Source organism: Melospiza georgiana, chromosome 1 (assembly GCF_028018845.1).
Source record: "Melospiza georgiana isolate bMelGeo1 chromosome 1, bMelGeo1.pri, whole genome shotgun sequence".
NCBI lineage: Eukaryota > Metazoa > Chordata > Aves > Passeriformes > Passerellidae > Melospiza > Melospiza georgiana.
Genome location: NC_080430.1, coordinates 124,456,353 through 124,478,437, shown reverse-complemented (window position 1 = coordinate 124,478,437; position 22,085 = coordinate 124,456,353). Strand labels below are relative to the sequence as shown.

Sequence of the window (22,085 nt, the reverse complement as noted above, 5' to 3'; positions counted from 1 at the left end):
GTCTTTATAGCTTGAAACAGAGTGAAAAGTGCAACTAGAGGCAAGTTGAGAGAGTTGGAACAGAGCTGAAACTGCATTTGCAAAATACTTGCTGTCAGAAAAACTGGCCAATGGATAGACAGCTGTATTTCTGGCAGATCCATTCTCATCAAACTTTACAGGTTTACCTCTCTTTTCACAGCAAATCTGAAGGTGGTAACCTGTAGGCCATTAAGTTCTGGAAGTTCTGCATTTAGAATTAAAGTGGGAGAGATTAAAGATGGAGAGATGGAAAATACTGGCTATATTCATCTGAAATTCTTGAATTAGTTCCTTCCATGCCCCACCTCTTGGCTGTTTGCTTTCCATGAATTTCTCCATACTAAATCTGCTGACCCAAGCAAGGAATTTGTTTCAGAAACAGCTATGTTTAAACACATACTGCAGAATATGCAGGGAAAACACATTCTGAATGTGTAAACTTAGCATTCATGAAACAGTCCATTTCTAATGGTACATTTGCAATCAATCAGGGAACAGAAATATACCAGGTGTCAAACCAAAACTAACCAATAAAGCACAAAAGTTTAAATGTATTAAATATTGCAATTGACTCTAGTTTTCAGCAGCAGCAGGACTGGGCACAATTTTTGGAAGACACTTCTAAGACAAAAAAATTTGAGAGAAGCCAATTTGAAAGAGAAGCAACATCTATCCATGTAGCAACCAGCCACATATATCACAGACATTACCAAGGGATGCTTATCACTCCTTGGGTTACCTCAGGAGCCAAATGCAGAATCAGCATGGCTTGTGAGTGTGGGACAGCTATATGGTGCTGCCTTGGCCATCCCTACCACCTGTGCATCCCACCAGCAGACCTCAGTTTACAACCCAGCTGTTATATCCAAACCCCAAGGCTGGCAAGATACAGAGTCAACAGTGGATTTCACCACCCAAGTCTAATGATACTGCTGTGGAGATGAAAATCATCTGCATCATGGAGACATCCGCACCTCAAGCAAAGATGATTCTCCTGTAATGGCCTTGGGCATATGTTAATCAGGAAGGGTGACCAACTAGAACTCAGCAATACTCCACGTGGGAGCACATGAGTGAACCACTGGGCTGATGAACAAACACCCCAAACTACCCCCACTCCTGAGTCCTCCTGCAAAAAAAGAATGGAATCACTCGAGAGTAACTTCATTTATTGCTCTCATGGCCTTCAGCTATTCATCAATACCACTTTATCATCAGACATATCAAGAGTATCCAGCAGATCTACAATAATAGGCATGCTTTAATAGTGTCTAAAGGGTAAAGAAAGAACTGCCCTGATGCCTCTGTCATCAAGTGCAGCTAGTAGCACTGATTCTGCCTGTCATCTTGCCTTTAAATACAGCAATTCCACATGCAGGTGTATTGAAGTGGCAGTATTTCACCAATTGACACCTTAATGTGCATATTCAGTCAGTCCTAATTTGACTCTATCTTCTGCGAAGAGAGTAGGTTAGAGTTCCCAAGTCAAACTCCCCACAATTTTTCACTGTAATTGACATCAAATATTCTAAAACATATACATATATTCATTTCAATAATCAGTACAATTAGTTGTGCACATAAATATTTAATGAGCCTTTGAACTAAAGGTTCAACAGTTTAAGAGACTGGTAATAGGAAACAATATTTATTTCATTGGTGGGTTTTGGGATCGTGAAAATGAAAGAAAGTAAAGTTCCTTGTTATTGCTAGCACAGAGTTATTCCCTGTAGTGATTTGACCAGATTAAAAATCAGCATTTATACAGAAGTCATCAGTTCAAAAGAGTAGTCTAAATCTGGTGTGATTACAATGCTTTTGCCCACTGTCTCATGGTCCATCAGAAATGCTCTAGCACTCTTACTCTGTTTTTTAGCTCAGGGCATAAGTCATCATAAGTCAGTATTGCCCATTGTTGCTATAATAAAAAAAAAGGAGCAATGGAAATGATAGCTCAAGTATTACTACTCCTCCTCTTTACCACAGGACCATGCTTGCATTCAAGCCATTATACTGGGAGATTCTGCACTGATGCTCTGTAGTTAGCAGATATCACTTGTCTGCCCTTTCAATGCAACTTTGAGAACTAAAATTTATTCAAACAATTTTTAAAAAGCAATGCACAAATTGAGACCAACCTGTTTAAAGACACTTGAACTGCAAATGGCACCTGAACATTAGAATTAAAACAAACTCTGGGGATTTATGCTATAGGAGTTAAATTAATTTCAATGTGAATTTTACACTTTGATCACCCTGCAAAAGTGAATTCTTTAAAACACATAGATAAGTTTTGATATGAATCTACCACTGTTTGTTGTAATATTCTATTATTTATAGCAGCATAAATCACACAAGTTCCCAAAGGGTTAATACAACTAGATGACTGAAATTCATGAGCATAATCCTAAACAAGTGAGTTGAAGTTCTATCAGGTCTATTTCATAGCATCAGGGATTACTGCTAGCAGTCTAATCCTACTGAGCCTAAGGGAGGTACGTTGTATTGTATTTGAAATCCTGGCCAGGAAAGAACGGAAGGTTAAATGGGTGCCTTGCTCTGTAATCAAATATCACAGGCACTACTTATCTATTCAATGAACAACTAACGTAGAAAATCAATTAGGAAACAAATAGCTTCTTCTTTTGATTTTTTTTTTACCTAACAAAAAGAGAGAGTGAAGAGTAAATGTTTTTATAATACATGTTTAATGAAACTATATCATATTATAAAATAATCTATACATAGACTGGCAAAGATTAACTAGAAGGTACAAAACACCCCATAGCAACTGCTGGTGTTTTAATGCTATTTCTTTAAGTACCAGGGCTATTTTCAAGGCTAGCGTGTTTTCAAACTCTGGCAATTGAGCGTCTTCTGAGCACATAAAGCAGCACACAGAAACTACTCACACAAAAATATTAACTGACTGCAGATAATTGGACTGTGCTCAAATGAAATCACAAATACATATCCGGTTGTTTGTAACAGAACATCTTAAATTATGTATCAGCTGTGAAGAGCATTTCTTCAGCTGTGCATCATCTTTTGTTCACTTGGTTAAAATCCCAGGAGTACTGAAAAAGGCTGAAGCTCCTGCTGGTCTTTGTTCCCAGCAGGGAGAACTCCCTTTTGGTGGTCTTGAGGTTAACACCCTACCCGCCTCCCCCCCATACCTGTCATTCTGAATAGACTTCACAGTCTGTGCACACAGACAAACAGCCTGACCTGGCCAGCTAGCTTGACCCCTGGGCAGGAAGAAGATCACATCTGGTTATTAATATTGGTACATTAAAAATTGTAATGTTCAAGGCACTTGGAGAAGCAGGCTGGCAATTATACAGTATGTAGAGGATGTCAGTCAGGGAGCATGTTAGCCTGATATTATGTCCAAGAACACTAAAACGTTCATTTTGCTCTGATGAGGGGTTTCAAACACAGTCTCCCTCTGTATCTCTGAAAGCTGGCAGGAGAAGTTTGCCCAAAGCACTTAAGGCTCCAGATTATCTGTTCTTACACTTCACAATTTTTAGTCTGTTTTACACAGTTTTATAATGTAAAACATTTGTAGCTGAAAATTGATGCAACTAGAAAAAAGATCCCACGTGATTTTATAGTAGAGAAAGGCAACTAATAAAGGGAACAAAACCTCTCAAAATCACAATTGTGAAAAAACGTGTTCCCATTACATTCTCTGAGTATTTTACCTCTATCCAGATTTTTTAGTTTGTTCATTCTAGGCATCTGCATAGTAGACAGTTTAAACACAGTTTATGTAATTGGCTAAAATATACAGGAACACATTTGTACATGCTCGTGATATATATTATATACAGATGTATTTATACAAAGCTTTATATAGCACAGATTTAAGTGTCATGTGTGAAATCTTAGTTCCACCAAGTTCAACGGAAAATCTACCATTTGCTGGAGTTGGGACAAAATTTAACCCTACCTAAACAACACACTCCCATCAGGATATGTACTGTGAATATCAAAACCCTGGTTTGACCCCTTTACACAGCCAGATAATTATTCCTATGTGGCCTCAGTGGTTATACCTAAAAAAGAATGAAAGACCATGGTCTGGAACTATTATATGTCATGTGTTTTATCCCAGTCTTATTGATGCCACATGGACAATTTTATATTGTCAATATGAACCCAGCATAGGTCCAGAATTCTTCACAAAGGGCACTCTGACTGCTCAAGGCACATTTCTACACCTTTCGTGTGAAAGGTAGAGGAACATGGTCTCCAGAGAATTCTCAAATGAGTCCTAGACGACAGTGTCAACAAAATCTCCATGCTTGAAACAAGACCTAAAATTGTCTCTAAGAGTAATTATTATTAATGCTCCCAGCCCAGTTAGCTTAAATCAGTTGTCATTAGTTTGGTTTTGCTGCAAACCCACCATCAAGACTTTTTCCTTGCTTTCAAACAAAAAGTTTCCTTTCAGACTGCATTGGGGCAACACCCAGGATGGGCCTTTTACCAATAATGTGTTAATCTTATGATCTTTGAGTCTGAAAAAGGAGCTTCATAGCATTGGAGGTGGGAAGTTTCCAGCTTTTCAACAGAATGCTGGCACTTGTTTTTAGCTCTGATAGGCTTTGAGAAGTCTCAAAAAAAACCCTTCAAACTGAAATGCTACTATGTATGGAAAAGCTATTACAGGAAAAATGTAAGACGTTTCTAAAATATATTAGTCACAAAGTTACAGCAGCATTTTCCCCCCTTAATATTACTGGGGCTTGGCTCAGTACATGCAGCCATATGAAAAAAAGAGCATTGATGGAGTTAGAGAGCACCCTACAAATTTCTAGCATATTTTTCCTAATGCAAAATATGCAGCAGGTTCAAAATGCATGGTAGCTTCCCGTGGGATATTCAGCACACTTTTTTCTCTCTTTATTATTTGAGACAACACAGCCAACTCAAGCTCAAGACAAAAAAATTTTTATTCCAATCATCCCAGATAAATAGAAATGCTCATAATAATGCACATGACAATGTACATAAACACTCACATTCATCCACAAGAGAAAGTGGAAAATAAAGTAATTGGCAGAAAAGGAGAAAAATATAAAGGGGTCCAGGGCCTGGTAATAGTGAAACTGGGCTAAGTGCTGCAGAAATCTAGGTGCAAACAGCACTGTGAAAAACAGACACGTAGAGATGTTGGTGGAGAAGGAAAAAAATGGGGTGAGGTGGTAAAAAATGTCTGTGTGTGCAACTGAGGCTGCAAAGAGTAAACCACAAGGCAAGGATGACACTATGCACACTCCTGAGGGAGCTGGCATTTCCGAGTGAAATTCCAAGCTTCAGGCAAGAGAGGAAATGTTTCTGACAGGTTGGGGCCTTTTAGGGTGGAGGCTTTCTGGTTTTAAATAGCAGCTGCTTAAAAAATGTGGAATAATTTAGGAGGAGAAATGGGCTATAAATGAGGTGTCCTAATGTGTATGCTCACCCACAAAGTATGTCATGGTTATCAATACCCAGTAACCTGGTTTGATATGTAAAAGATATTTAGGGAAGTGGATTTCATTGTATCAACTCACACTCTGTATCAAACAGGCAAACTGCTTCCATGAGAGGGAAAACAGTCTCAAATTCACATCCTCTCCTCCTTTACATATCCTCATTGCACAGCAGTCTCTCTGACTCTCCTTTTGTGACTAGCCTTTTATCTAGAGCACCAGAAACAAATGGGAAAGCCCTAGAAATAAACTTTGGGAGAAAAACAGGAACAATAACCATCAATTTCAGCAAGAAATTACTGAAATAACAGGACTTTTTGAACTGGATAATTTCTCACAATAGTGACAAACCACAGTAGTCAAACCACAGGAGAGCCATGTCCCAGTCAATTGACAGAGTTAAGAAACACTCATTTTGGAAAACTTCTCCATCCTTGGAGTAATACTACTGAGATCATCAATACTACAACAAGATGGATTTAGCCTACATTCTTCCTGTCTCTTTCCTCTCATCACCATTTTAATAGGAAACAAACAACATTTTAAAAGCTTCAAATAAATTCTGCAGAGCACAAAAACTAGCAAAGCCATTGTATTTTTCCAGAATTTTAGCAAATATTTAGACTTTTGCTTAACAATATGACCTACCTCATACTAAAGAAATTTCACAGACTGCTCACACCACTGGCAGCTGAGAATCTTATCTTTGTGGCATAGTGAGGAAACAATCCTCACCAAAAACTAAATGCTGGGTGAAAAGCTGGGGGATGGGATGTGTGAATGACAGCCTTGTGCATGTTTTAGCACTGAAAAAGGACAACTGGTGCTGGGAAAGAACTCTGGTAGTTCATTAAGCCCAGAACACACTGACACAGCCCGGGAAGGCTCCCTGCAAGGTGAGCACAAGAAAAATGAAACCTACCTGAGCAAAGGATCAAAACACAGGACTGCAGTCAGATCCCACAGCTTGTGACAGCAGCCACTGCCTTTCTGTAGCAGATAAAAAGTTTTCTGAAGCCACCAGCATCCCCCTGAGCTGGCTCTGCCAGGAGCTCCCCACGTCTGCCTGGCAGCAGGGATCTCACTCTCATCACAGACACACTCACAGGCCCTCTGCCCCTCTGCTGCTGCCCTTCCCAGCCCTTCTCCTGCCACATCTCCTGCCACGTGTGTGCTGGGAAGGACAGGGCACACACAGCTGGCTCCCTGCCGGCCAGGGACTCCCTGACACAAGCAGAATAACTCTGCCCTCCCCCACGGCAGGGAAATCGCATCAGATCTCCAGTTTCTTCTTTGCCCCATTAACGGCAGAAAGGGAGCTGAGCCAAAATCAGAGAGGGCTGTCCTGTGACTGTGTGTTTGTCATACGTTTCCTTGTTTCATGTTTTCTCCAATGACTAATAGCCTCTTCAGGAGCTCCAAACAAAAGTAAGCTATTCTAAGATGGAAATTGCTGGACATAGTGAGAAACACTAAGTATTTCTTTTTATGGGGAATAGGAAATAAAAAAAGGAAAAAACGCTCAACGTTTATATACTTAAACCTCTCCAAAAAAGGGAGGGGGAAGAATGTAAAGCATTACAAACCTAATTTTGTGAAAAAAGTATTCAGTGATCTGCTGCCAAGATAAGTGCCTCTTTGCTTTAACTAATTAGCACTATTACAGGGTTCAGTAGTGACATTTCAGCAGTAATTGATCATCTGATGCAATTTTTGTGTATTTCAAACTAGCCAATACATCCAGACAAGAAGGCTGTGCAAGGATGGAGGCTGGCAGTCAGCACAGAGGTGCCAGTCACTCATGAGCATGACCTTGGATCCTAGGATGCTAAACACATGCTGCCAGGAGGAGCCACTAGGACTCAGTATTCTAGAAAATCAGACCCCTAATCCCTCTACTTTTAGCACTTTCTACTGGCAGGTAGCACAGCTAATTTAAATTCAGGTATTGGCCATCCTGAACTAGTGTTTATATACAGTCACACAGGGAATTTGAACTTCCTGGCTTGCTCTGAAATTAGTATTTCATTTCAAATGTTGTGCTGACTTGGTGGGGAGGGAATTTGGAATCATATTTTCAGATTACTTCACATTACATACAGGGTAACATAGTTACTATATATTTCTTTTTCTTCTAAGCCCTAATGGGAAAGGTTTTAATGTCAAGCAGCATGAAGGCCAGAACAATCTAAAAGTCAACATAGCTCCCACAGTATGAGTTCAACCACAACAGACATCCCATCTGTATTTCATGGTATACCTTAATAACAATCAATAATACATTAAAGTTAGCACCAAACAGTATGAAAAGAGGACACTACAAAGAGTCAATTGCAGTTATGCCTCAGCCCTGCAGTCTATATGCAGCAACAGCATCTTCTATTTTGCATCAATAAATAAATATCTGGGGTAAATATTTGCAGATAGATGGTTAATTAGCTATTTGTGTCCTTCAGGGTCAGCAAATAGTTAAGTGCCTACAGACATTTGCACCTCAAGCCACTAGGTACAGCAATACCTGTGGGAAAGCACTGAGAGGCAGGCAATGTGAGGAGAGAGGCAATGTGACATGGGCACAAGGAGATGCTTCTTTCTCTCACTCTCCCAATATTAGGGGGACTTTAATTTCTCCATGGGTTAATTCAGAGCTGGATTTTTTTTCCACTCAGCTGGCTATGCAGAAGCAGCCTAACCATGTAATGTAAGCACTTAACAGAGGGGCAAAAAAGTAAAATGACAGAGGCAGAAAACAAGCTACATGAACTACCAGAGCATTTAACAGAACAAAAATTACCTCTGTGTCTTCTAACTGTAAACAAGGACTGATCCTGCAGAAGTCATAAATGAACTCATGACAGTCAAGACCAGCCAAAGAACTGTGAGAAATGCCAGATACTTTTAAGGTTAGCTGAGCATGCAGAAGAAACTCAGTATGGATGGATAAATCCAAAAAAATGTGTATTAGAAGAAATACTTTGAACCAATCAAACACTTTACTGGTGTCTAAGCTAAATGTAGCCACTCCAGGACACTTCAGCATCAGTTTGAAGGGGGGGCGTGGGAAGAAGCATGTAATGAAAGGCAACATATTTCCAGCACAGACTGCAATAGGATTTGTTTAAAGCAGATTATATTTTTGGATGCACCAGGCATGGGACAGTAAGATCATACAGTTCCACTGAGAACAGCGTGTTCAGTTCTGAAATATCTGTGTATCTCCAGAAAAATTTAACACTGGCAAAAGGAGTTCAGAGATCAGTGATGGAATTAGCAGAAATGTGGAAGAACTTCCACTAAAAGCAAGACTGAATGGATTGAAATTTTTTGTGTAAATAAAAGAGAGACATGATAAAAGGACCATAAAGTAATCATAAAGATTACTGTGAAGTTATAAAAATTATGTAAAATATCATAAAGCAAGTAAGAACACATGATCTTTTTTCATTCTTTTACCAGATGACTAAAAACAAATAAAACTTAATAAAATAATGACAGAAAATTTCAGAAGCCAAAAAAAAATCTGCATGCAGGTTAAATTAACCTATGGAACTCCTTCCCACTGCATATGATTGAGTCAGAAGTTCACTTTATAAACTGATTTGATGTTTGTATACCTATAAGACTACCCAAAGGCAACTTTGGGGGGGGGGGGGGGGAAATATATACTTGAATTTGTATGATGTTAATTAATTGCAAAGTACAGAAGACATATGAAAAGAACAAGCATTTTCCTGTATAAGCAACATTATTCTACATTTGCCCATGGAATCCTTTTTTTTTTTTTTTTTTGGTCTGCTTTGCTCTCAGAAGCAATTGTTGTTAGGCAGTCTGTAGCAAAGAGATTAGATAAGGTGGACTAATGGTATAATTTGCTGTGATAGGACAATGATTGCATACTTGGCCTATTAATGTGTTGTTGCTTTTAAAATAACATTCTCTTCTGTTATGGACAGCCACTTCAAGAAATGTACTTAACTAACTTTATTTGCAATAGAGTATTTTTCATTAGGACAGGTTGGAAAGATAGCTCATGATTAAGTGACTCAGAAAGAGCTCCAAAGGAAAAAAGAAATATTCTTTAAACCCAGACCGAATCCTGATAATTTCAGTCCTAAAAGTGTGTATAAGAAAATTATAAGTAACTGGGAGAAGGAAATCAGAAGAAAAAATGAAATCCAACTTTGACTGCAGCAGACACTAACATATACAGACCTTCATACAGCATTAGAGGGGATGACAGAAGCAGCCTGGGCTATGTATGGACACATAGAGTTTTAAATCCTGTCTATGCTCCTGGGAAGTGCACACTTTTATAACCACTCACACCTGCCCTTTTGTTACTGTCCACTGCACCCCCTGTGCAAGAAAGCCTCCAGCAATCCTGACTTCCCTCCTAACACTACTGCGGGATAAGCGTCTCTCTTGTGAGCACGACCAACTTCAACCTCTGCCTCTAACTCTTCCCAATACTCAAATCCATCCTTCCCCACTACAGACACTATTAACTCCGTGTAAAAATAAATATATGCAGACAGAAAGACAGACATATGTGAAGAACTTGTTATGCTTAATTATAATTCTTTGAGGACCATTTAGACTGTCAGATGTACTACAGGCCAACCTCTCAATCACCTGTGCTCAGTTAGAGACACGTTGGGGTTTTTTTTCCCCAAAGCCATGCTCTGTTTCCCAGTACAGACAGTATTGACCTTACCTTCTAAATCTATTAGGACAAACAACTACTAGAAGTAAAGGAAAGACATTTTTTTAGTTCCTGTTGTGGAAACATGAGGCATAAAACCTTTGTATCTGGAGAGCACAAAAGCTGAGTGAATTGGGATACAGGCTCTCTGTACAGTACGAGATTTTGGAGTCTCCTTTTTTTGATTAACAGCTCAACTCTTCCTTATCATAAAAATTGTTACTTACACAGAACTCTTCAAAACCAGCATAGCTCTTGTATTTTGTGTGCCCCAAAATGCTTTGGGTAAACCATATCATCTGTTTGATGATTTTGAGGTAGCTGAGGCCACAGAATTTGAGCTTCTCAGTGAAAAGCTCATGAAATAAAAGAAAATAAATATCCTAGCATCCTAAGATATTTATTTATCCTAGTTGGATCCTTCTTGAATCCAACCCCTACATGTAACATATTGAGTCAGAGATGATCCCACAAACCTATTTTTGTTTTTTGAAAAATAAAAAAACACAACACAAAAAGGCAAAAAAAAATGTCAAAGTCAAGACTATGGAGTGTCTGAGTAAGGATTTGCTCTTTCCCAAAAATACCTGTAAGCAGTCCTAATGAGTAGCTACAAAGATTTTCATTCATTGAGTTCTATAAGTCACAGAAATTCAAGTGTTGTGAAGATATTGTTGAAGCCTGACACACTACAAAACACACCAGTGGAGACAGGAACAGAGAGACAGAGCACATTGACAGCATATCCAATTCATCGTGACCTGTGAGACTACCTTAGTAAATCAAAAAGTGACAAAGGATATCCACAGCCTAGATACAACACCTATTACTGAGATGCATCTGCAACAGGGTTAGACCCAGGAGACTAGCAATACAGCAGAGCGCTCAAATCTGCCCAAACTCTAGGTCAGAAATTTCGTAAAATTAGTCCTAAACTATTTTCTGCAGCCTGTGATCTTTTTCATCTGAGACCTGACTTCAGAAGATCCAGTCCTCACATATCTCAGGATTCCAGCTTCCTCCTGGGTCAAGATTTTGAGTCACAGAAGCTCCTGAACAAATAAGGACATAAGGTTTTCAAAAACACTTGCAGTTTGGACTCATTTTTTCCCACCCACTTTATTCTTCCTAATTTCCAGCCATTCATTAGCTGCTTACATATCTGCAAATGCCAAAGGGCGTTTCCAAAATAGCAACATCTAGATACTAAAGATGTCTCATTTCAGTAGTAAAGCAAGCTTTTTCCATGTTCTCATCACTAGCACACAAACAAGAATACCAAGATGCTCCTTAGACTTTGTTTCATTGTTCTTGTTGTAAAAATATCAAGTTTCTGGTCATTCACAAAGTGTTTATTCAATTATAGAATGTTAGTATTTTTTTCCTCAATCTATTTCTCATAGAGCAAGTTTTTGTCTAGGTTACACAGAAAACAGGAACATTGTTGTCTGAATGGTATGAAGCTGTGTCAGGGGAAGTTCAGCTTGGACAGCAGGGAAAGGCTCCTTACTGAGAGAGTGGTTGGTCACTGGCCCGGGTTTCTCAGGGAAGCGGTCACAGCACCAATCCTGTCAGAGTTCAAGGAGCATCTGGATGACAGTCATATAGTTTAGTTTTAGGTGTCTTGAAAGGAGAGGAAGTTTGTTTCAATAATCCTTATGAGTCCCTTCCAACACCAGATTCTGATTCTATGATTCTGTGAATAGAAGTGCCCTTCCTTCTCCTTTACTATTAGGACCCAGAGTGTTGAATTTAGGATAAGGATGATATCAATCATAGCTACTACGATACTTGAGCCACTTGCAACATCTTAGGATTTTCCATAGAAAACATCTTTCTTTTTAATGAAGTTGTTTGGAGACAACTGACCTCTCCCACCCAAGAAGTGCTTTAGGTCCAAACACAAGCTTAGGACACCAATGGAAAAATTCCATATGTGCTAATTAAAGAGCTAAAATCAAGAGATGTAGACCTTTGGAATTGCCTAATAAAGTCCTGGAAAGAAGAGTTTTCACTGCTGGCCTTTGTTTTAAAAGGGTCATCTTGAACTTTCTCTAAGAGTAATCTAGTTTTCTGTTAAAAGATTGGGGTACCAACTATCCCACAGCAGCAGATTCTGTGCCATCTTTATGGGTAAAGGTGGCTCTGTGGTTCTTTTTTCCAGGAGCAGTGCAAGGAAGTAGTGCATGTTCTTGATTTTTGAGAGAGTTTACAAGGGAGAGCAGGGACTACAAATTAATAGCCTCTTTGGGCAGACCACTGAAAAATGCCCTTATATGATAGGTTTCTTGCACATAATCCAGCAATAAATCAGTAATTATACAGTCATGTATTTTACACACGTGAATCATGTGAGCAGCATGGTTTGATTAATACTGTAGGATAACAATTTTAAATGGAAAAAAAATCACATTTTTTGTTAGGCAACCCTGCTGGTCAAACATCCACTCTTGGAATGAGGCTAGTATGTTACTAACCACAGCTCCCATTAGCAGTCTGTTTCCTATTCATGCATATAACCAAGGAGTATTGCTCATACCCCTCATACATGACAAACCCATTTTTTTTTCTGTTATTGTAACTGCTACTGCAGTAGGATGCCCAAGGCATGGGAATCTGCACAGTTCATCATTCAAAGACTACCTTTGCTCAATTTTTGTTTTCTTCAATACCCCCTGCCTTTAAAAGCTAAGGATTATTTTAATGCCTTCCTTCCCACTGGTAGAGTCGAACATACAGTTTCCCCTGAGGCTATGGTGCACAATATGCTGTGTATCTGTCTGCTGCAGTACTGAAGAGCTGGCATTTTCTGCTGCAGACCAAGGGGGTAATTTCTATGACATCCTCCTTCATGGCTGTCCACAAAGCAAAGATCTTGAAGTTCTTAGCAAAGTTTATTTCTTTTATGTATCAGCATGAGGTGGTACAAGCATCAGTCTGCACTATCTGCCTGTATTAAGTACACCAATCTAGCAGGCAGATCATCAGATTCAAAAATTATTGCAAGCCACCACTTGTAATTTATGTTTTATCAACATAAAGCCTCTACTCATATTTAATGTAATTAATACTGTTTCCTGTTGTACTGTATTATATTTTACCAACAAACATACACATGGAAGTTTATCCAAGAAAACACATCTCCTGCATTGTGCCTGATCCTTGCTGAAACCAACAGAAATTGCATTTCTCAGTATTTCACACCAGCATCTTCACTATCCTTTCTTATCCTTTTCTGCTTCAGTAGTGTCCCAAAGGAGGAAGAAAAGAAAAAATACAGAAAATTAATTTATCTGTCCAGTAATATAGACATATATAGATCCAATACAGTCTCAAAACCTATGTATCAAAAAGCTCAATTCTGTCCTGTACATGTAAGGCCCATAAGATTTTAGTCCTATTAATTCTCCTATAAAATCACAATTCTGGTATTTTGGTCGATGGACCAACAAATGCATAGGCCAAGGGAAAGTTTCTTCTAAATTACTTAGCAAAAGCAATAGCAAAGCTAAATTACATGTATCCATGTCAAAATATAACTTTCCTGTCATGTGCCAGTCTTTCTACTTTTTTTACTGCTCGTTTTTAAATATGTGGAAGAGAGCGTAGAGAAAAATCTCACCTGGGAGAGTCTGGCAAACTAATTACAATTTTAGAAAAGACACCTGTAGTGAGTTGCATAATATCAGCTAAAATCTCCTATGGGTAACAAGAAAATCTATGTTGCAAGGCTGGGAGGGAGTGGCTGCTAAATCCATAGCTGCAATCTATTAATGCACACATACATATGCACTCACATTGACATAATACTCTTACACACACTATACACTGCATCTCTGCTTTGAATCTCAGTCAGAAATAATTACATATTTCTCTTAATGTCAGAATGAAAGAACTCCAGGCACAAAAAAATAGCTGTCATACAGCCATTTTGTGTGTTGAGCATATTGAATAAATGAGACTGGTGCTCTTTCTGCTGCTTTGGCTCTCCTTGCTCACTTTTCCTGCTCTCCAAGAGGACCTACTCACTCGGGCTCCACTGGGCAGGCTGCACACTGCAAGCAGCCTGGTACAGCCTCCTTTCCAAGAGCAGCCCCACACACCCTTACCCAGGACAGCACACAGACTGGGATTCTGGACAGCATTTCAATGGAACAAGAAGATTCTTTAAACTATGATTTGAGAACATCTCCCTGTTTCAGCAGTATACCATAAGTTGAATATAAAATATGGCATATTTTAACAAGGACCATTATGTAAGAGACAGCCAGACATCTGAATGTCAAATTAAATGTACATAAAATATAATGTGAAAATGTTTTCTCTACTGTTTTATTTTAATTTTATCATAAAAAGGGTATTTTTGAAATTGCTATTTTACCAGCCAACAATTTTTTTTTTGTTAGCTGGGGGGTTTTGGATTTTTTAATAAATATTCTTGTCTATAGTATAGTAGGCATATACATTATTTGTAGCTATGACTACACAATGTTTGTATAGCTGTGACTAGACAGTGTGTTCTTTGAACACTGGTTTCTCTTTATACATATAAGCAAATAGCATAATCAGAATTACAGTAACTGAAACTTGCAGTGGAAATTAAATTTCATAAAACATTTAAAACCATAAGTGAACACAAATCTCAAAGGACTTTAAAAATTGAAATACCTTCTATCCTCTTTATGAGGCTTGTGTTGAGGAACAAATTAGAATAACTTTTGTTTATCACTGAAAACAGTTTTATTCTAAGCAACCAAAAAGAATAACATCAAGCAAAGCTTGGTTTAGCTCCTCAGGTGTGCAGACGTATTCCAATTTCCTTTCCTCAATGATTTTTATGCAAATCAATGCTGCACAATCTCCTGACCTCTTTTACCATCATATTGGGACAATGACAGTAAAATAATTGGATTGGCATATTTGTAGGATATTTTATTTTATATTAAAAAGTTAGTGCAGGACAATTGAAATGAAAAGAATGTCACTTTCTGTTAATTCCAAGCTGATCAAGTCCCAACATTTCATGCCAAACAGAGTAAAGCAAACAAAGTGATTTGGGCTGTTAGTCCATTTGTCCCCATGTGCATATACTTCACATCCCCCTCAGTTGTTAATTCCTAACAACCAAGCTTTCATCCAGAACAAGGATAATGAGAAAAAACCAAGCAGTGTTCCTTGGGGAACTGTTACACTAAAAGTTACCTAAGGACTAAATCCCACTTGTGCCTCCTGCACGTGATAAAGATGAGCAAAGCATTCAATACTCCTGGCTGATTGAAAATCCAAATATGCAAACAGCATTATGGAATCCAGACAGACTATTCTGCTTCACTGATGACAGATGCAGAAAAAAAAGCTGGTCTGATTAATCTTTTGACTTTGAACCAGCAGAGGAGTGGACACCTCGCTTTAAAGAGCAATGCAGAGCCCCAGCTGAAGAGCAGGTGCTGCACGGTATTTGCCTTTCCTGCAGAGGATGCTAGCTAGCAGGACCAAGCAGCTGACCATGAAAATTCTTGGCCCTAAGTGACCCAAGAACAGATTATAAATCCATCCCATAAAATACAGCAAAAGCCCCATTTGTTCTTCCACCCTTTCAATATGTGATGTTATACATTTGTGATTCTCTCATTTTATTGGACTCTTTAGAAAGCTGTTTATGATCACTTGCGGACAAAACAAAGGCTCATTGTAAATTCTCTTTTAAATAAGTTGGAAGGTCAATATGAAACAAAGGGCACCACTTTCACAACTGCTTACATGCAGACTATGCTTGTGTGTGTAATATTACAATGCATTTCAGCAAAGGGATAGAGTCCTAGCTAATTACAAAGCTAACATATAATAGCATTGCATTAGCAGCCCAAGAAATTCCTATTGAATTGCATACATCTGAAAATAGAAAGACATGGTTGTCCTGAAACTTAATTATCTTGGCAAAAACTGTGAGGGCTTGATTCTCAGAAGACATAAACACAAAGCTCTGCTTTACACTCCCAAGGATCTAATTCTTTGTTTATTCAGACAACCTCCATCAGATAAAACTTACCATTTGGATTGACTGATTTGCCTTCTTATTTATAGTATCTACAGCTAAGTAACACAATTACTGTGTGGTTTGTGAGCAAGGGAAAGAATACTTCTGACGTACAAACACAAGGCCTGAAAGAGACAATCGGTGTGCTCTGCCAGATTAAAAAAGTTAATGCTGTTGCATTCCACCCTAGGCAGAGAAGACAAGCCTTTTCCAAGGACAGGTCTGACTGAAATGCTTTTTTATGGGTTCAAAGTAAAACATTATGGTAAAAAAATGAATACAGCTTTGTTTGTTTCTTCAGTCATCGTTAGCAATAGACATAAGGGTATTCTGGTTTTCAGCCCATATGGAAAGACCATCAACACTTTCTGCTTCTGGGTCCTTTGCCAAAATACCATATCCCACATGCCTTTTACCTTAAAACATAAAAGAAAAGGTGTTGTTCTGGTCAAATAAAGGAATAATTTTTACTAGCATACGTCTAATGTTAAAGCTGCCTAAATCCTGCCAAAGACATTACAACACCATCTGCAAAACAGATTTTCATTAAATTGATCAGTTTAAAGTTAAGCAGCTAGGCAGATGATGCTTTTGAGCTAACCTTTAACCTTTAACCTTCTTAAACTGAAATCAGGTCACTCCTTTTGGGTGATATCTTTGCTGCTTGAGAACACATGAGGTAAAGAGATATGTCAAAACTTAAAAATCATAGCATAAATAGTTTTGTGGATCAATATTTTGTCAATAAAAGGAAGACCAAGGTAGTTCTCGTACAGTCTGCTAATTGCTGCCTCTCTCTTTCCCTGAGCATCTAAACAGTTGCATACACAATGTAAACTGCAGTAAATGCACAGTTCAAAAGCAATTATTATTGAAGGTATTATCAGCAAATCAAATAATATTTTTTATAAACTGGCTTCAAATATTAATTTGTGATTAGAAATTGATCATGTCATTCAGTTACTTGGTTAAGTAAATTTTACTTTCAGACATTCCAGTTAACTTTAAAAAAAGGCTGTCTTGTACTTATTTATTTATTAATAAAAGTATTTGGAAACTATTTTATGAGCACAGGACATGATATATGGAGTTCCCTGAAAGCTATTTGACTAAGCTACAAAATGGCTGCCTTAAGAGCAGTTCCAACTATATGCATTTCACATCCACAGAGACAGGTTACCGTCCTGCCTCAGCTTCCCAAATCTGCAGAAGCAAAATGCTTCTTCCTGCAGAATGGAAATGCACTCTGTTGCTATAGAAGTTTTCTCTGTTTACTTGTGGAGTCACTGAATGCTTCTTGATGGATGCTGCCAAGAACTTGCAACTCTTCTGTGATCTAATTTGCTAATATCAAGCTCCACAATTCCAAAAGTAAGTCTTTGGGAAATTCATTTAGGCCAAGCTGAGTTCATTTAGGGTAAAGCTGTCTTTGTTCTGGTTCTTAGCAGCCACATTACCAACACCATTTGAATACTGCACTTCTGTAAGGAGCAACCAGGCCATTTCTTCTTTAAATAACTTAGAAAACAGCTAAAGGTTCCACTTTGCTACATTTAGAATCTAACTCTAAAAGTGACATTTCCGTACTGCCTAAAATTATACAGCTTCAGAAGAGAAGCTCTGATGTTCATGGCTGCTTTAAAAGCTACAGCTATGAAAAGACATCCTTTTATTCCATCAATAGTTAAGCACAGAGAGAAAAACCAAGCTGTTACGGCAACATTTATAAGAAGAAAATTCACAAAACAATAACATTTAAACAAATATAAATGACTGAAGGAAAACTTTGAGGTGCTTGACAAAGCAAAGGAACAAAGCTACAGATTCTTCTGTGCTTTCAGATGGTTTTAGTATTAAACTTTTTATTGCCAAACCATATTCACAGCACCTTAATTTTAAAAAAGAGGAGCTGCTTGAATATAAACACAATTCATGAATATTCGATATTGCTCCCAAGGCATATATCTATTATTCATACAAATTAATGTTCTTTTTTTCCTTAGGTGCTCTAAAAGTTTATCTGATGTATCAAGAGAAAAAAGTTTACAACTCTCTTGGTGTCAACAGCTTCACCAACACCTGACAAAACTATCAAGTCTGCTAGCAAATAACTTAGCAGATTTTCAAAACTGCATTTATTTACATCTTGAGGCCTGAATGTATACTTACAATTAAGAGCAGCATTTTCTGGGTGGTCTGCATAGGTATTACATTCTATTATAGAGCACACATATCTAGAACATCTTGGCCATTTGGGACACATTGTAGCACTTCATGCCAACCCCAAATCTTAAAAAAGCCCCACTAATACTCCAACTGATATTTTTGATGTGGTATTGCTCTCCTTCAAATTAACCTTAAAATGAAATTGTATGAAAATAGCGTATATGTGTGTATATGCTATCTGCTTTCTGAGAGTCATTAAACCTAGTGGGGTTCAAATTTCCAAGATTCTCTAGAAAGTCGTGAGGGACAGAAACTTTTTAAAAAGCTGAGACACTCACTAGCAATTCTAGGGACAAGTCCTATAAAAATACATGCATCAGGAGAGCTGGAACCGTATGGTTAACAGCCAGACACTTTCAATTGTCCTACTCAGGCCATGAAGCCTGGAGGGTATCTGCCTAGAGGGATTTTATGGATTCCATTTCCACTGGGATGCCCTTAACTGATTCAATGACTGAGCTCCAAAGGCCACTGATGGTCCCTTGCTGTGTATGATAACTGCTACAAAGATGCTACTGAGCTGCTCCATCTAACAAACCAGGATCTGGTAGGGAAGCAGATCCAGCAGCAGGACATTTTCAGTGAAGAGGGCCAAAAGCTAATACTCTCTCCCATAGCATCCCACATCAAATATTTAGTAGGACAGGCTGGAAACCCAAACATATTTGATGAAGTTTTCTCTAGGGATCAGCTTGAGTGAGTGAAGAGAAAGTACTGTTTTGAGTAGATAGTTTGAGTACCTTGTGACTATAGGTTTTGTTTTCGGTTGGTTTTTTTTCAAATAAGCAGCTGGCATCTTGTTTTCAACAATTTCAGTTGAAATTTCAATTTCAGAAGCTTTGGCAGTAAAGCCATCTGAGAAAAGCCTTCTGCCTTCCCTTCTCCTACTCCATCGTTACCGCCTGTGGCACCATTTGCAGTAGCATTTTTTTGAATGGTGGCATGATAGAACAAATAATTGAAATAATGTAGGTTAACACTCCAAAAAACAGATGGGTACCAAAAATGTCATTGTTTTGTTTGAGTTTTTTTGCTTCTTTTTTTTTTTTTACAAACCCTGACTTAGAGTGTGGCTGCATAATGTAAATGGAGGATTGAAGGAATGGCTTCACAGATGACAGGGAGCAGGAACCTCTAAAGGGGGTTTTGCTGCAGAGGCAGGCTATGCCACTAGACTCTCAGCTCTTTTCATACTTTTCGTAACAGGATTTTAGACCTTAAAAAAGACCATCAAAAAATAACACTCTCTAGATTTAAGGAAAAATGCAATTTAAATAAAATATATTAAATTAGCAGAGCAGCCAGCACTGTGGAACCAAAACTTGTGTTACTGCCATTTTTACTCACAGCAGATGCTCCAAAGTTACAACTATCAGGTTATAAAATGAAAATCTATGTTACTGCCTGTGCAGCATGTATTAGCTCAGACCAACCATTTGAACATGGCTGAAAAATGTTATTTCTTCCTTAAAGTAGAGGTCTGCTGAGACTTTTCCACATTTGTTCTGTATGTACAGGTCTTCAACATGATTAGAAAACCAGCATAGTTGCTGTAATCAGCAGATGACTCCTGATAGTTTAGTTATCACAGATTTCTAGTATAAATCAATAGATAACACTTGCAAAATGGATTTTCTAATCATATTTAGAGCTTGTTACAGTGACTAATGGTTTGCAATATTTCCTGAATTTTTATATCCCCTAGACAAAAGAAGTTTTTAATAAGTTACAAAGTTATTCATCTTGGAAATGAATGTGTTATATTTTGTACATGAACCAAGACAATCAAGCCAATCCAGTAAACACACTGCAAAAAATAAGTTACTCCATAATTAGGGTTTGGAAAAAGTCATGACAAGTTGTGTAATAAATGGTATTCATCACTCCCACATATTCATTATATCCACATAGTTTTTTCCAGTAAAGATAAAAATATAGTTGCCATTCTACTAACATATTTATCTACACCACACCCTTTCATGTTTGTGAAAAATCATTACTGGTTTGGAAAAGAAGGGCAGACAAAAGGATGACAGTGCTTACTTTTGAATATCCTTTGTAATAATGTGGCATATTGCATGTGGTTACTGACAATACCAATGTAAAATAACTTGGCTGTGATACATTATGGCTGCAAACATATATATATGCCAGAAAGTGATCTCCTTTCCCTATGCATGGTATGGGAAAAACATAATTTTCCATAATGTCTGTTAAGCTTTTGACCAAAATGTAATGGACAAAGTCTGAAAGGGTTATGAGAGATATAAAACACCAATTATTATAAGAGAACTTTTTTTAAAAAATGACTTACGGACCCTGTGTTTGCAGGAAGTGCCTCCTAAATGACCCCCAGGTGACTAAACAGGACTCATCTGCAGCACTCCTCCCTGACTAACCTGCAGTTTTTGTTTGACCATATGCATGTTCAATAAACATTTACTCTACTAATTCATCAAAGTCCTGACTGATGAGCCCTGAACAGGTTAATTCCCCAGCCTACTTGGTGCTGCCTGGAGTTGCTGTCACAGACTTACCTTGTAGAGTTTCAGGGCTGCCTCGTGCCTGTGATTGGTAGTATGTAAGCGCAATTTATCCACGCTGTTGGTGTAATAGTCACAGGCGTTACATTTCAGGTGAACCGGGTTGCCAATGGCAATACACTTCAGCCTCCACTCATTAGTTTTGCCGCCTTCCTTAATGTGAGCCACCAGTTGGTATTTCTGCATATGTTTGTCAGTCTTGCAGTGGAGCTGGAAGTTTGCTTTGAGCTGAGTGTTGTAGTTACAGAGCTTGCACTGGTAGATGTCTCCAATTACAGCCCTCCACTCCTCTTCGGGGAGTGAGCGCTCACTGCTCACATGCACACTTAGGGCCTCCAGGCTGTCAGAGGTGAATTTGTTGCAAACAGCACACTGGAAAAGCTTCAGTGCTGGGTCACTGATATAAGGTGACAGCTCTCCTGCAGTAAGGAGGGACAGGTCATCACCCATTAGCTGACCACTGGCAAGCCGGATTTCAGGCGGCAGCTCATTATTTACTACAGGAGAAAAAAAATTAAAAGGGAAAGTAGAGACCAGCAAGCATAGCACACACAAAGGAATCCGTAAAATAAAGCCTTGACAAGGAGTTTGCTTTCTCTAGAGCTTAAACTATAAAAAGCTGTAATAGGATTGAATCAGGATCAATTACAATCATCCCTTTCAGCTTCTAAATTCCCTCATCAGATAGCTTTAATTACTCCTACTGGGCATGATGTCATTCTGGAATTTGTATTTTCAAAGGCATGAAAGTTGATCAATAAAATAACAAAACAGCAATGCTTTTGTAACTTAAAAGGCAAGATTAACTTACACAGCACTAATTGTAGTTTTGTTATATCCTTTAAATGATGCTAGAGGTAGGTCAATATATATATGTGTGTCTGTATATCTACAATATATTATTTAGGTTAAGAGTAACTAGACTAACTTAGATACTTTTGGTACCCCATCTCAGCATTTCTAATTTTAAAATATACCCAGTGAACATCATGGGTACAATTTAGGTACGTCAAAAGGAAACGTTACAAATTAACAAACTTTGAGAACTCTTTTTAGTACGAGCCTGCACCATTAGG

At 38.2% G+C, this 22,085-nt stretch overlaps 1 protein-coding gene across 4 annotated transcripts in view; it reads right to left on the bottom strand.

Annotated features, from left to right (window-relative positions):
- Positions 1-22,085, bottom strand: part of ZFHX4 (zinc finger homeobox 4) — a 150,068-nt gene that overhangs the window by 100,733 nt on the left and 27,250 nt on the right. For 3 of the 4 annotated variants that reach the window (XM_058035125.1, XM_058035116.1, XM_058035135.1), the window contains exon 3: positions 21,004-21,506. In XM_058035125.1, the coding sequence (XP_057891108.1) occupies positions 21,004-21,506 (503 nt within the window). The remainder of the gene's footprint in view (positions 1-21,003; positions 21,507-22,085) is intronic. The other variant, XM_058035142.1, reaches the window with a different exon arrangement.